The sequence below is a fragment of the Pseudochaenichthys georgianus genome, chromosome 18 (assembly GCF_902827115.2).
Source record: "Pseudochaenichthys georgianus chromosome 18, fPseGeo1.2, whole genome shotgun sequence".
NCBI classification, from domain to species: domain Eukaryota; kingdom Metazoa; phylum Chordata; class Actinopteri; order Perciformes; family Channichthyidae; genus Pseudochaenichthys; species Pseudochaenichthys georgianus.
The window spans coordinates 9,915,929-9,931,600 of NC_047520.1; the positions used below are offsets into that span (position 1 = coordinate 9,915,929).

Here is a 15,672-nt window from a genome sequence, read left to right on the forward strand (position 1 = left end):
ATACGGTCTTTATACTTTTACATTTATTCACATGGAGCAATAGCTGTCAATTGTAGGGGAAATGTATAAGTGTTAATTAATATATGTCCCCCTTTCTACTGAGAATGGTACAGTCTCAGCAGCGGCTTTGCCGGTTTCGTGCACTGTGTTCCCTGCGGCACACTTATCAGGCTTCCTTTACTACCAAGGCGGTATACTGATTTTGACTTTATCAATTTATATTAATTTATCAAGCATCAATTATCAACCTTCAAAATATGTAATGTAAAAAGGGGTTTCTAGCTAAGCTGACGTTTAGATCGGCCAATCTTGTAAAAGCAAGGGGAGTGTGAATGCAGCCTGATCGAAATTGTCACCTGAAAGACAGAGCTGAGGCCATACACTTGTTATTTTACAGCGACAAATGTAAATCATTTGCATATTGAGCACCGCGCTAGCAGCAGAAGCTAAAGTCCTGCAGACAGAGGTTGGTTTGGTATTACAACAAATAACTTAATCTTCTCTACTGCTGTCAATGGCGAGCTTTTTGCTAATAGCTAATCAAGTTTGCCACTGTAACCAGCGGTTGGGTAGCTAACGTTACATGATTCAAATTAACTAATGTTGTCAGTTTGTAGCTTTGCATGATATCGACACTCCTGTATTTCTACCAGATGGATGGGATCACTCCTTTTAACCATTTGATTTGATCTTCTTTGATGTCATTGTAGGTGTCCCGGCTTTTGTTGAACTGTCATTACGAAAAACATCCGGACTACATGCAAAGGAGGCCAAGGGATCTGCTACCTCTGAAAACAGGAATCCAGAGACTAGCCCCTGAGGATATGGACATACTGAGCTATAGAGGCTAAATACTCGTGTGGATATTGAGAGTATTATAATGGCACTGGTACATTACACAAGAGGGAGCAATTATTTAAATGCAGGTATTCAGAGCTCGTTGGATGAGAACCAGTTTACCCCACAGGAATGACTTCTTGATCATCTACTTGCAGATTTCCCATGCTACCTCCAGTGAAAGCATAAACTGACTATCGATCAAGTTGGTGAGATCTTCCTGATTTCCTACTCCCATTCATTCATTCTTTAAGCTCCCCTCACCTGTATCCTGCTAAAATGACTACTTCAGAGTGGGGTGAGAAATCCTCAGCGGACCTTATGAGTCGGTATGTCTCCAAGGAAATGGGATATGGCGTTCCCAAGGAGGGTTGGCGTATCTGTCTGGCACATGAGTTCAAGGAGAAGAGGAAGCCCTTTCAAGCAAAGGATGTCTCACTGTCCAACGTCTTGGAGCACGTTGGGCTCGGGATCAGGTGAGACATTCATGGGTTAAATGAGATGGGAGTTACTTATTTACCTTTGCAAGTTTTAAAATCATCACCACCTCGTCTCCAGCACCACACCCATTTTCCTGTGGTACATGAACTGGTCCGACTACAAATATTTGTCATTGTAAAATTATTAAATCAACACTATGCCTCAGAGCACACCGTGGTTAGCTCCTTTATTGACACAGGGTGTTTTCAGTTTACACCTCCATCTTATGTAATGGCACCCTTTCTATACCATGTAACCCATGAGACTGCTTTGACAGAGGAGTACCTGGGGAGGCCTTGGCAGTGTCATATTTCTCAAGCCACGACAGAGAGCAGGTAATCCTGCCTTGAAGTGGTTAAGGCTGGCACAAGTTATCCAATAGAATTTTAACAACTTAAATATGATATAACTGTCTACCTTAGAGCAGTGCGTCAGCATTTATCCCAGTAAGAAGCACCAACACAGTAGTTTACCATTTTTTCTTATGCATTTTAAACTGATAGCGCGTGAATGCTGTGTGTATTAGCTTTTGTCTCACCCAGATAGGTGTAGCAACTGATTAACAGAGTAAACAGCTCTTTTGCAACACAGTCTAGCTTAAGCTCTGTCTATCAGTGGAGATGATAAGATAGTGCTTTGTGTTTCTTGCAAAAACGGCAATCAAGACTCAAAGTTTTCTCTGTAAATGTTCAGTTTAATCAAAAGTATGTGCTTACATTCCATCCGTACTGAGGTAATGGACATGCATTTGACCCTAGATCCAGCTCAACTTTCAGTTCAAGGTTCAAGACATTTACAAGATTGAGATTTACCTATTTTCCCGCTCATCCACCCGTGATGCTTGTGAAGCTCTAGAGAGCATACAACACTGAATTGTCACCCTAAAGTTATGAAAAACATCCAGTGCAGATTTCAACACCTGTTGATCTGATCCTGTTTGTTTTCCTGAAAAAGACATGCTGCTGCTTTAGTGGATTGTCGGCACACAGCCAGCAACATGTGTCTTATCATTTCAATCGTGAGAGCCTGTCTCTGTGACCGTCAATATCTGTCTGGCATCAGGCCTCCGCTGATGTATACTGATGCATACTCCCTGTTGATGATGGCCATAAAGATATGTGCTTTGACTGAATAACTTGAAGCTTTCACATCCATCCAAATCACTGCTATTACGGCTTCTACCTCTGTTCACATTGTCTTAACATGTGGCAATGTAGATGTTTTTAACTCGGCGTTAAACCACCAACTTGCTTCATATTACAGAAATCCTTTGCAATGTTGTGGTCATACTCACTGCACACACTGCACGTGCAGACTGAGAAACAAAACACAATCTTTTACAACTCTCCCCTTAAGGTTAGAGTTAGTTAGTTATTGCACAGACTAATGGGGTGGTTATGATTGTGTAGTAGGAGGTTCTACCCGGGTTAATAGGAAACCCATTTTAAGAAGCCTTTACTGTTGGAACAATGGATGTATACTGTACATTTTCTGAGCTATTTGCACAGTACACTGAACCAAGAAGAAACGAGCTCATTCAGCTCTTATAATACACATTCAAGGAGAAAGGAACAATGGGATTGTATATCTTTTAGTAAGGGAACTTTGCCCTTTTGCTGCAAGCTCTTGCCAGCTGTGGGTAGGTTGGGTCTTTGGTGGAGAACATGGCAGAATATCGCACACCAACATTCCGTTGGTGTGCGATACATGCAGGCCCTGCTCCGGCATTCACAGCAACTTGGCATGGGATCGATGTTCATGGCAACAAGCAGAAAGCCCTCGGTGGCTCAAATGTTATTCGGTACTTTTGTATGTGAACAAGAATGCTGAGCACTAAGCGTCTCAGAGTTGTGACTTCTTATCATCAATATACGTTTACATGGTGGACTAGAGGGTTAGCCCATTGACTGGAAAACCATTTTGATTCATTGATCAATTCATCATTCAAGTCATTTTTAAAGCAAAACAATGCTGTTCCAGTCTATCAATTATGGTGATATCCTGCTGCTTCATATTAAACTGGATCTTTCTTGGCTTTGGAGTGACAAAGTGAGAACATTAGGAAGTGCTTTCTCACTTTCACCGCCTTGTCAGCTGTCTGCAGAAACATTAGGATCATTCTTGGCAGTGGGAACGTAAACATGTTGATCACATCTTGTGTTTTTGTCATGTAGCTAAAGCCCCCTGGAGACATTTTGAAGAAGCACTCGAGGTCTAGGAGCAAAGCGTGAGCCAAATGAAGCAGAATACATGTAATGAGGGGCTTTTATTACATTGCAGCCGGTTCTCTGCAGAGCTCATGACCTTTCTACGACCTCAACCCAGCATCAGCTAGCTTTCTACTGATAAGGCATATCGAGACTTCACCACTTCACACATCGTTAAGGCTCACGATGACTGATCTCCCTCATCTTGTAGTTGTCCCTAACCTGCTGTAACCTAGCCTAATTAATATTTTACACCCTGCTCTGATAGCGAGTGCTGCACTAGACTCACATTCATGCACATCTCACACTGCTAACCTCTCAGATAAAGTAGCCCTCCTCATCTTACCAGCGCTTCCTTTATGCGGTTGCACAATGCCCTCGTTTCTCTCTGCCTGTGCGTGTGTGTGTGCACGTTGTCCACCTTTGGTTCCGGTGTTTGCAAACGTCTGAAGCTACCTTTTTAAACAAGCGAGAAAAAAAGAGCATGCAGAAAAAGCATGTTAACCAATTACAAATGCATTTTAATATCATGAGCATGTTTATTCAAAGTAACACATGCAGTTGGGGCGCATTCAGTGCTGTGTTGTAACTGTACTGTATACTCTGTGTTCATCCAGGTATCTGAAGTGGTGGTACAAGAAGACCCAGGTGGAAAAGAAAGCTCCGTTCATTGATATGTTTCGTGCCCAACCCTTGCGACAAATATATGGTGAGATCAGGATCTTGCAGTGTGCTGAGCTTGTGATATTACATCCTCTTTAATATTTCACCAAAACATACAGTACTATAACTCTTGAATTTGACCAGTTAAGCTCCGAAAAGTAATAAGGAAATGACTGAAGCCAGTTGATACTCTAATTTGCAGGTGCTCCACTTGGTGGTATCGGAGGAGGAACCATCACGAGAGGTTGGAGGGGGGAGTTCTGCAGATGGCAACTTAACCCCGGGATGTACCACTATGAAACTGTCACAGCAAACCAGGTATATAGAATCTTAAAGTAGGCAGAGACTATGGTTAAAGCATTTCATTCATTAAAATGACTTATTTAAGGCTTTCTATATTTTTCCCTATACAATAGCTCATTGGCTTATTTGTCAGTAAACAATACCTCAACTCCTACTGCCTGTTACGTGAAGGTATCCTAGGTCTATATATATATCTATATATAAGATGTTATTATTTCCAAGTTAACAACATGTTTATGTATCTGCTGCAATCCATATTTGTTGGTGTTTATCCTTTAACCTGTGATTCAGTAAGGAATGTGAGTCAACCATTCTCTTAATTCATAAGAACAGTCTCCTTTAAGTACCGACAAAATGCTAACGAGAAAACAAATCCCTAAAACACTTAAAATAAAAAAACATTCCGCTGAAGTTAATCTACATAAATGTATTTACTTTGTTAATTTGTGGTGTTGTTTTCTATTCGCCAAAGGAAAGAGCTAAATGGAGACCGCAAAATACCAAATATTTGAAATACGACCACAGTGGAGTTAAATGCTAGGAGACAGATAGCCCATTCTCTTGTGAGCAGCCTCAGTCCACTAACTGCAATGCATGGTGGGGGTGTTTGGGAAAAGGGTGTGACTCATTCTGTCCCTGGAAAAACTGGCTCTCTGGGTTTTAACTACAGTGCACACCACCCTAATGTAGAACCATTAGCTGGAGGCAGATTCAGGCTCAAGACATGCTTCTTGGGGGTTGTCAGAGGGCATTCTGGGAAATGTAGGAAGATTCAGAATCAGAAAACCTTTATTAGTCCCACAGAGGGGAAATGTACGTTGTTAAAGAAGGCTCAGGCAGTACACTAAACAGTAAATTGCACAAACAGAACTTGTTGGTTATAAATGTCTAATCTCCTAAACCACAGATTACATTCTCCACTTGCCCGCATCCTTTTCTCTTTCTTAGTTTACAGTTTGTTTACGCCGTGGAGGGCAAACGGTTTACCAGCAGGTGCTCTCTGTAGAGCGTCCTCCCACTCTGCAGGGCTGGAACTGGGGCTACTGTGGAGAGTACGCCTTCTATCACGCCTTGTACCCCCGCGCCTGGACCGTTTACCACCTGCCGGGACAGAACGTCACCCTAACCTGCAGGCAGATTTCCCCAGTCATCCCCCACGACTACCAGGTAACTGAGACATCCCTGGATCTTATACATTATGATAGACTTGTGAAAATATTGTTGCATCAATCTAATTATGACACGCATCATGTCTAACCCCCGATCACCTGAACAATGAGAAGGTATTTGTTGAAAAACCCTCAAGCTTGTCAAAATAAATGTGGGAACCCCGAGACTATGATTGATGTTTCACCGACTTTCACCAACTCTAACAAAAAAGTGAATTATTTTTTCAGAAATTAGAATGAAGGGGAAATCTTAGGGCGGATATAGAAATTGCAAATGCTGCAATCTACATTCTAAGAAGTTACTTGAATACTTGCTTTTTTGTTTTTTTCACTTGTGAGTCAAACATAAGTCATTTGGTTGCTTCATCTCCAAAACGCCTCAAATCATTTCAGCAACTGATGTCTCAACACTTTTGAATATATAGCAGAAACTCTAGGTCATGGTGAAATAGCCTGTGACCTCAGTTCTTCATTGCCATATCTACACTGTAGCTAATGACAATAAAGCCTTGAATCTTGAAATGCACATTTTAGGTGCCTGTCGACACGCTGGTTTCCCAAAGGTTATTTCCCAATGTGTCTCTCCTTTATCCCAGGACTCTAGTCTCCCAGTGGCAGTATTTGTGTGGGACATAGAGAACAAGAATGACTACGCTTTGGATGTCTCCATCATGTTCACCATGGTCAACGGGTCGGGACACAAGGAAGATAAGAGCGGGGGACACTGGAATGAACCATTCCACCTGGAGAAGGAGGGGGAGGCGGTGTCTGGGGTTTTGCTACATCACTGCCTTGCTGTGAACCCTTACACTCTGTGCATCGCAGCCCGAGAACAGGTTTGATTACCAAGTTTCTGCACTTTAAGCTTTTTGTAATAGTTTGAACTGGACAGCTGCACAAGAAATTCCCAGGGAATAAACGGGATTTGCAACGGTAGTCTTTATCTGGAAGTGGATTTATAATAATGAACTAGTTGTGAAATGCGTGGTGATAGTGAGCCTTAGGTTTTAGATTTACCCTAAATATGTGTGTTTTGTTCCCATTTGAACAGCCTGGCAGGGAGGTCAGTCACCAGACAGCGTTCAGTCCAAAGGGAACCTGCAGCGGCCTGTGGAGTGACCTCATCACTGATGGACGGCTGGACTCTCCCACAGGTCGGTGCTTAAAAACTCACTGTGGAGAGAGGAGTCAGATTCATAACGGAACAGATGTCTACATTAGGCGCGTTCACACCAAGGACTTTTCCCACAAAGGTTCATGAGAACTCTTTAGTTCTCATGAACTAAGTACAGATCGCGTTCACACCAGAAAAAGTCCCTGGGGGAGGATTAGGCAAATGAGCCGCTGACGTCACTTCTTCTTCTTCTGCTTTGAGTTTACTGGCAGGCCGCAAACCACTTCACGGCGTATACTGCCGCCCAAAGTCCCCGGAGTTGGGGACTGGCTTCAGTAGAAGCTGCTGGGACTCTCAGCACGCCGACACCTCCTCATCTCCACCCTCCCATGTTTTATTTTGTGTTGTCATAAGTTAGTCTCTCTGCGTTTCTGCGCTGGGCTAATGCTAATAATGCAATGCGAGGATAATAAAATGGCGGCTTCACAAAAGTTTTTGGGAGTTTGGCGGGGCGTGGTTTGCAATCCGCCCAGCCAATCAGACATAGGAACCTTTTTCTCCCACGAAAGTCCCTGCTCTCTAGGCAGGGACTGAAAAGGGTGTAAAAAAGGTTCCTGGGGCTTTTTGGTGTGAACGCGACAAAATCGTAGTTCTCAGGAACCTTTGTGGGAAAAGTACTTGGTGTGAACGCGCCTATTTGTCATTTCCTCAATATGAAACAGTAACAGAAAAAAGAGATTAGAAGGAAAGAAACTGATGCTCAGTGAAACGGCAACAATTTCATCTAGTGCATCACGGAGCACTTATCTTTGTAACCAGATTTGACCATGACGTGTCATAGAAACTGGTGTACAAACCGCAGTATAGAAAGTGAATACACTATAGATCAGGTATAGATAAGACAGTTTAATACAGACACAATACAGAATAGAGTGAATACACATTAGTAGGTAAATAAAGACAAAGGCAGCAAGAGCTGAACCACCAGTAAGATGTTTAACAACCTGCACAGCATGATAGAGATACCATATGCTAACCTCTCTTGTTATCCTCCCTCTCTAACTCTCACCTCTGCAGGATCCAGCCCGCCCACGCCTAAAGGAGAGAAGGTGGCAGCCGCGTTGGCTGTGAGCTGCTCTGTGCCGGCTCAGGGCCATAACAGCCTGGAGTTCTGCCTGGCCTGGGACATGCCCAATATCATGTTCGGCTCGAGGGAGAGGAAGCACACCAGGTACGTCAAACACACAGGACACACAGGTAGAAACACACAGGTTGTAACACACAGGTTGAAACACACAGGTAGTAACACACAGGTAGTAACACACAGGTAGTAACACACAGGTAGAAACACACAGGTAGAAACACACAGGTAGAAACACACAGGTAGAAACACACAGGTAGTAACACACAGGTAGTAACACACAGGTAGAAACACACAGGTAGTAACACACAGGTTGTAACACACAGGTTGTAACACACAGGTTGTAACACACAGGTTGTAACACACAGGTTGTAACACACAGGTTGTAAGGGAAACTTCTGCAGCAATGGAGAGTCAGGACTAGGGCTGCAACAAACGACTAATTTGATAGTCGATTAATGAAACGATTAATCGACTATTCTGACTATTACGCCTTGCACAATTTCTCAAGCGCTCTTATTTATCCATCAACTTTTAGATGTAGCTTGAGGTTGTTTGAGGCATGTGGAAACTAACAATGAAGACAATAAAGATGAATACTTGATTAAAAAATACATATTATTAAATTAACTAAACAAATTGTTTACAAAATGAACATGGCTTTTCATTTAAATTAAATAAATAATATTTCACATCAAAAGAAACAACAGTGTTTTAGCAAATAATAAATAATCTGAAGACAGAACTGGAAACAGAATAGCTGAAACTTTAACAAACTAACTAACTAACTCAGTTTCCTCTAATCATTAACCCATGTTTGTATCATGGAGTTAACTGCGTGTGTTGCTGCTAGCACACAGAACACCTGACGTGAACACGTTGCTCGTGGACGGGGCTACAGAGCGGCTGGAAAGACAGTGGAACCCGGTGCATTCCTCCGTCTGGATGTGGAGCACTTTTGATAAATGTTTAGACAAATTGATCGTGTTACCGCCCTCACATGCTAAACTCTTATTGCACTTTTGGCAACGAGCATCGAGACGGGTAAAGTTTAACAACACCTCGGAGCGGCGTTCTCTCCGCAGTGTGTTGCTGCATGTAGCAGCCGCGTGTGTGTAAACTGCCCCGCCCCCTCCCACACAGACCAGGGAGAGAGATCTCGTCTGATCGAAAATACATCATAGACGCATTTGTTTGTCTTTTTGCATATTATAAACGAGCTGGCCACACTAAGACTGCGATATAATGTTTTTGTATCAATAATAAATGACATATATTTTTTTAATGTCCCCAGTACCGATAACGTTGTAGTTTAACGGCGCGTAAACGCACCTGATGACGTCACCAACGAATCGACGACTGAATTAGTTGGCAACTAATTTGGTAATCGATTTTAATCGATTAAGTCGATTAGTTGTTGCACCCCTAGTCAGGACTCAGAGAGACACGGGACGAGCAGGAGTTCTGATGTCAAACATGGATCTTTAATACAAGTAACGGCCGGAGAAATTCACATCACAAGTCACAGCCAGAGATTCTGACCCTCTCCCGATAGACCTCACTTCCATAAAGAGAGTTAATCCACATATTGGGGGATGGTGTGGAAACACCTGGAGACACTGAATCACTTCTCTGACTCTTAGGCTCCGTGACCGAGAGTTGACCGGTCATAACACTTGGTCGTAAACATCAACACACAGAAAAGGTTAGATTCCTAGGAGTAAGACAACATTAATCCCCAACACAGGTAACACACAGGTAACACACAGGTAACACACAGGTAACACACAGGTAACACACAGGTAGTAACACACAGGTAGTAACACACAGGTAGTAACACACAGGTAACACACAGGTAACACACAGGTAACACACAGGTAACACACAGGTAACACACAGGTAACACACAGGTAACACACAGGTAGTAACACACAGGTAACACACAGGTAACACACAGGTAACACACAGGTAACACACAGGTAACACACAGGTAACACACAGAACACACAGGTAACACATGTGCATTGTGTTGCTTTGCAGGAATGTAAACAAGCCAGAGTCAAACACAGTTACAGATATCGTTCTTCCTGTTTCTATTACTTTTGAAAAAGACCAGTCTGAGGTTGTCTTGTTAGAACACATGCTATTGGCTGTTCCCTCTTCTATCCAGGACTCTGATGCATTTTATTTGATCACATATTACATCCTAAAAAGCTACGCCATGAATAATCCATAGTGACATAAAACACAATGCGCTTCCCTAAGGATATCCGAACAAGTATGCTTTCAAGGCCGTGTCCTTTTTGAAGCCTTTGTGTTTTCTGCTGTTGTTTTCCTGATGAAGCTAACATCAACTTTCTGTTCCCAGGAGATACACTCGTTACTTTGGGACCAAAGGGGATGCTTCCCCCTCGTTAGGTCACTACGCACTCACACGCTACAGACAGTGGGAGAAGAGCATTGACGAGTGGCAAAGACCCATTCTCCAGGACAGGTAGCCGACGGTTCAAACATTGATTATAAATGATGAAGACGTAAATAACAATAGCTTTCCATCCATGAATGCTGATAAGTGTTGATCACCTTGGCTTGCGTTGCAGCTCCCTCCCCTCCTGGTATAAGTCGGCCCTATTTAACGAGCTGTACTTTGTGGTGGATGGAGGGACGGTGTGGACGGAGCTACCAGAGGACGCTGATGTCAGTGGGGGGGTGCGCAGCGAGGACGGGGGGCTGCCAGCTCAGCCCGCCGTCGTTAAGGAGTTCGGACGTTTCGCCTACCTAGAAGGTGAGTGACGATGTGGCACTTGATCGGCAGAACGGTGATCTGAAACTTGGCAATCCAGGATAGTTTCAGTTATTTCTCATGCAACACATTTGAGCTTCTTTTACGTGAGGAGTGTCTGTTTCCCTACTTTATGGTGGTAAACTGAATGTTTGGGGGATTTGGGTAACTGTTTGAAATGTACAAAATGTTGGAAGAAATCATCTTGAACTCCGGGAAATGATAAAGGGTATCTTCATTGAAGAGACTTTTTGGAGAAAAATAATTATTTGATTTATTTCAAAAAAGGATTAATCAATATGAACAGATAGTTGGTACTTTAATGTATATTATGTTATGTTAGAAATGATTAACTTTGAGCACTTTCTAGCATTTTATTGATTGTAGTTCATAATGAACACATTTTAAATATCAGATAAGGTGAACACACCCAAAACTGTGTTAGTATGTTTTGATTGTCTGTTCCCTTATGCTACTACCTGCACGCTGTGTTTCGGGGAAGCTACAACACTAAACATTTTTTAACCATGAGATATTTGTTGAGTAAAAAGAAAGATCTGTCTTAATTAAATATGAAACGCACATAACTAAGCTATTGTTTTTTCCCCAGGTCAGGAGTACAGAATGTACAACACATACGACGTGCACTTCTACGCCTCGTTTGCACTTATCATGCTGTGGCCTAAACTTGCCTTGAGTCTGCAATATGATATTGGTGAGTGAAGTGCTTTCATCTTAGCGTTTGGAGCAACTATCTCATCACGTGTGTTTGATAAAGAGCAATACCAGGGCAACGTTGAATAGCTTTGATATCTTCTCAGCCGGCAGTGTGGTTCAGCAGGACCCCATGGAGAGGCTGCATCTGATGAGCGGGCGCTACTCTCCGGTCAAGGCCAAAAATGTGGTGCCTCACGACATCGGAGACCCAGGTATGAAGGGTGAAACTAGAAAGTGAAAAACGAGGGTACACTACATTTTAAATACATTATGAAGAATTATTTTTCCGGTGGTGGCTGCGTAGGATTGTTTCCCAATGGTGTTCAAACATTTCTTAACTGTCTTCAAGTCTTTTTTATTGTCTCATTGCACATGATGACTCTTTCTAGATGATGAGCCGTGGCAGAGGGTAAATGCTTACCTCATCCATGACACTGCAGACTGGAAGGACCTGAACCTGAAGTTTGTGCTGCAGGTCTACAGGGACTTTCATCTCACTCAGGACCATCAGTACCTGAAGGACATGTGGCCCGTCTGCCAGGTACGAGGGATCTATGGGGTCTTAACGGTGCTGCATGTGAGAGTTGAAGCCCACCTGTAGTCATAATTATCTTATCTTATATGATGTTGCTTGTTCCACTGAGCTTTGTCGTTGTGGTTGGTCTTCTAGGCGGTGATGGAGTCCGAGATGAAGTTCGACCTGGATGGAGACGGCCTTATAGAGAATTCTGGATATGCCGACCAGACTTATGACGGCTGGACGGTGACGGGACCAAGGTGAGAGGAGTGAAACACATATTGGCTCTGAAAAAAACATGATGCGTAGATGGGTACGTTATTGATCCCAAATTGGGAAATTATTTTATTAGATATCAGGTTACAAACATGTGCAGAAATCGTAGCCCTTATTTTGAGTACACATTACCTACTTGTGTTGTCTTATATTTCAAATACTATGATATAATACAAGAATAATTGTAGTAATCTAGCTCAGTGATACTACCCACTACTGAAACTTTATATCAATAGAAACATTTATTCTATTAAATTAGAAACCTTGAAGCAATTCAAAGTTAACATACAAAAACCCTCTATTTAATTTAATCAATCCAAGATATAAAGTACTGTATGATCATTTCATTTAAAGCTTACGGTCTGCATTAGATGGCAGGGAAATGTCAAAAGCATGACTTGTGTGTAGCGGCAGGGTTTTCTCTAAATGTGATTCGATTAGAGGTAAGTGTAAAGATGAATGGCTTGTCTTGTACATTTACAATTATATCTATTTTTAGAATTAGATCTTGCATGCTGGGAAATCAACTTAGGAAACGTTAGGGTTTTCATACACTGGCAAGATCAATTGAAGAAAAATATTATGTCATTAGCAAATGTTTTGTAATTAAAATATGACATTCAGAGCTATGGATCTTATTACCCCTTATTTTACATGTTACATTTAACTAAAATTCCTATATTTGTGTTTGTTTGCAGTGCGTACTGTGGTGGGCTGTGGTTAGCGTCCCTGTGTGTTATGTGTAAAATGGCCAAACTGGTGGAAAATGAGGAGGCATACAAACGTTACAGAGACATCTTGGACCGGGGCAGCGCTGCTTATGACAAACTGCTGTGGAACGGTAAATTCTCTACTAGTCCAGTGATTGTGCAAAACATTGCAACAAAATGTCCCTTTGGTATTACTGCTTGCAACCGTCTCAAGCACTGCTCTTATAAAGAACTTCACACTTGACATCGCGCTCCCTATGGCGATAGACTTCCGGGACATAGTTGTGATACAAAAACATGTTCCCGATACTCAGAAACACTTACCAATACTGTCTGGTATACTGCCTATTTTCCTCTCATGTTTAGGCAAGTACTACAACTATGACAGCAGTGGGAGAGACCTTTCTAATAGCGTCATGTCTGACCAGTGTGCTGGCCATTGGTTCCTGAAAGCGTCTGGACTGGGAGAGGGAGAATACCAGGCAAGTAAAAAAAAAAACAAGCCCTTATGAAGAAGTGCGACAAGAAAGACAAACATCAATAAAGTTATGTTTTTCATTAGGACATACTTCAAATCTTTGTAGTCTCAGCATCCCTTCCCCTCTCTCTCTAGGCTTTTCCCAAAGAAAAAATTCAGACCGCACTGAAATCTGTCTTTGACTTGAATGTAATGAGCTTCGCTGGAGGCCAGATGGGGGCGGTTAACGGCATGCGCCCCGAGGGAGTGCCTGACCGCTCCAGTGTCCAGTCGGATGAAGTCTGGATTGGAGTCGTGTATGGACTAGCAGCCACTATGATACATGAGGTAAGTGTGTATGTGTTTTAGTCTATACACCTTACATTAAAGGGGTAAAACTATTTGGTATATTTTGTATATATTAGTTTTTTCCCCATGCCTCGACTAAGAAATCTATCTATTGAAAGCCTGCATTAAAAGCTTTCTATGGTTCAAGGTCTCGTTATATTTTAAACTTAATGGAGGCAAGTAACTTAGGAGAAGCACTCCAGCCAGGGAGTAAATGATTGGACACATTATAACAATCCTCTGAAACACTGCCTCATGCCTCTCTGGCTGTCTGTTTTTCAGGGGATGCAGGAGGAGGGTATGCGCACGGCGGAGGGCTGCTACCGAACCGTGTGGGAGCGGCTGGGCATGGCCTTCCAGACTCCTGAAGCGTACTGCGAGAAGGGAATCTACCGCTCTCTGGCGTACATGAGGCCTTTGAGTGTGTGGGCCATGCAGCTGGCCCTCAACACTTCACAGAAGGATCAGACCGCAACAGCTCAAACTGAAGCTACAGATGGAGAGCAGGGACAGGATTTGGGAGAAACTCAGAGCTAGGACCTGATTATTAAAACTGGTGTGACTAGGAAGGTCTTCTGAAAATAACATCAAAACTCTCCTGCAGTCATCACCCTCATCTGCACTACTGCCCTGTTTAGTCACAGACTTTTAACTTAATTCTCTACTGTTTTTTTCTTCAAATGTTTCAAATGTTTGAGGCTCAAGGTCAGCACTCTGATGGTTTACGCTTGAAAAACTCAGTAGCTACTGTAGATCATGATATTGTTAGGTCGGAATCTGAAGAGACTGCAAATGGTTCCTAATTTTCTTTTGTTGTCATGGTGATATTCAGGCCATGTCAAAATCATAGCCAGTGTCTATTTCTAATTAAAATATGACCCTTTGTTTCTGTAACATATTATCTACTTTCCCACCTTTACATTCCTTTGCAAGCACTACATTTCACAGTTTTTCAATAATAATGGACAGTTTTTTGTTTTTATACCAGCCTCAAGCAGTCACTATTGTCTTTGACAGTTGGGTTCACAAGAGGGCCTGTGAGTGAATCAAACAAGATTTGAAATATTGGTCAATAAAAATGGTCGATTCAAAGATTTCCTCTCAAATTTGAATTCTGTTCTTGGTAATGTAATATGTTTTTTGTTTAATAACATGTGGTGCCTTGTTGCATGTTGGCCACATCTACAGTATATTAATGTAGTGGCAACATTTACTATGTTTTATCAAATCCAATACTCATGACAATCATGCTGAATAAATGACTGAATAATAAACCGGAGGTTAATTGTGTTATTTAAATGTATATTGATAAAGTAGCTAAATTATTAGCCATTCATATACATTTCATTCATTGGTTGGACTGGATGATGTAAGTTTGATGTGTAATGTTGGCTGGTAATAAAGCAGAAGTGAAACCATCTGTGTGGAGTTCACAAAATTAGAAAAACTTTAGGGAAAAAAATAATATTTACAACTATACAAACTATATGATAACACTTTTAAATGTCACCAGCCCAAAACTATAGTATCCAAATGACCATAATATTTGATCAAGATCATATTTAACGATACATGTCTCTGTGCACCAATCACGACGCGAGTTCACAATGGACGTTCACGCTTTTTGACAGTGGACTTGTCGCAGTCCTTGCGAAGCGCATCTGAGTTATCCAGAGTAAGTACAAACACTAAATATTACTTTTTTCCTGTTTGACTGTCACAAAACCCAATTTTACAATCATCACTCGATTTCATTTTACTATTTTGCCGTCAACTTTCACATGACGGTATACGGCAAATTCGGTCAGTCTGCATCAAATTAGTTAGCATCGCCAGCATTGCTAACGCGAATGTTTCTATTTTAAATAAACGTTAACTGTAATTTTAATAATTGTCAACAGCCATGTTTAAATATGTACATCCGATTGTCCGATTGTTATACAATTATTAC

The 15,672-nt window shown here is 41.9% G+C and overlaps 1 protein-coding gene across 2 annotated transcripts; it reads left to right on the plus strand.

Moving 5' to 3' along the window:
* The first annotated feature begins 144 nt into the window (after window positions 1-144).
* On the plus strand, window positions 145-14,815 carry gba2 (glucosidase, beta (bile acid) 2). Of its 2 annotated transcripts, none has more exons than XM_034105983.2 (18): window positions 145-466; window positions 711-1,313; window positions 4,142-4,233; window positions 4,390-4,505; window positions 5,439-5,657; window positions 6,256-6,495; window positions 6,711-6,813; window positions 7,851-8,004; window positions 10,283-10,408; window positions 10,515-10,699; window positions 11,307-11,411; window positions 11,518-11,625; window positions 11,803-11,954; window positions 12,084-12,190; window positions 12,905-13,047; window positions 13,283-13,398; window positions 13,530-13,721; window positions 14,004-14,815. In XM_034105983.2, exons 2-18 carry the CDS (start codon window positions 1,117-1,119, stop codon window positions 14,256-14,258), a joined length of 2,610 nt encoding a protein of 869 aa, XP_033961874.1. In that variant the 5' UTR covers window positions 145-466; window positions 711-1,116; the 3' UTR covers window positions 14,259-14,815. The 2 variants fall into 2 exon arrangements, with proteins under 2 accessions (XP_033961874.1, XP_033961875.1); XM_034105984.2 differs by lacking the exon at window positions 145-466 and adding an exon at window positions 508-569.
* Window positions 14,816-15,672: the final 857 nt, after the last annotated feature.

Bases quoted from the DNA above. Each gene is read 5' to 3' on its own strand.
- gba2 (XM_034105983.2), top strand. From the start codon at position 1,117: ATGACTACTTCAGAGTGGGGTGAGAAATCCTCAGCGGACCTTATGAGT. The intron at 4,506-5,438 runs GTATATAGAATC...TCTCTTTCTTAG, and splicing joins AAACTGTCACAGCAAACCAG to TTTACAGTTTGTTTACGCCG. The intron at 13,399-13,529 runs GCAAGTAAAAAA...CTCTCTCTCTAG, and splicing joins TGGGAGAGGGAGAATACCAG to GCTTTTCCCAAAGAAAAAAT.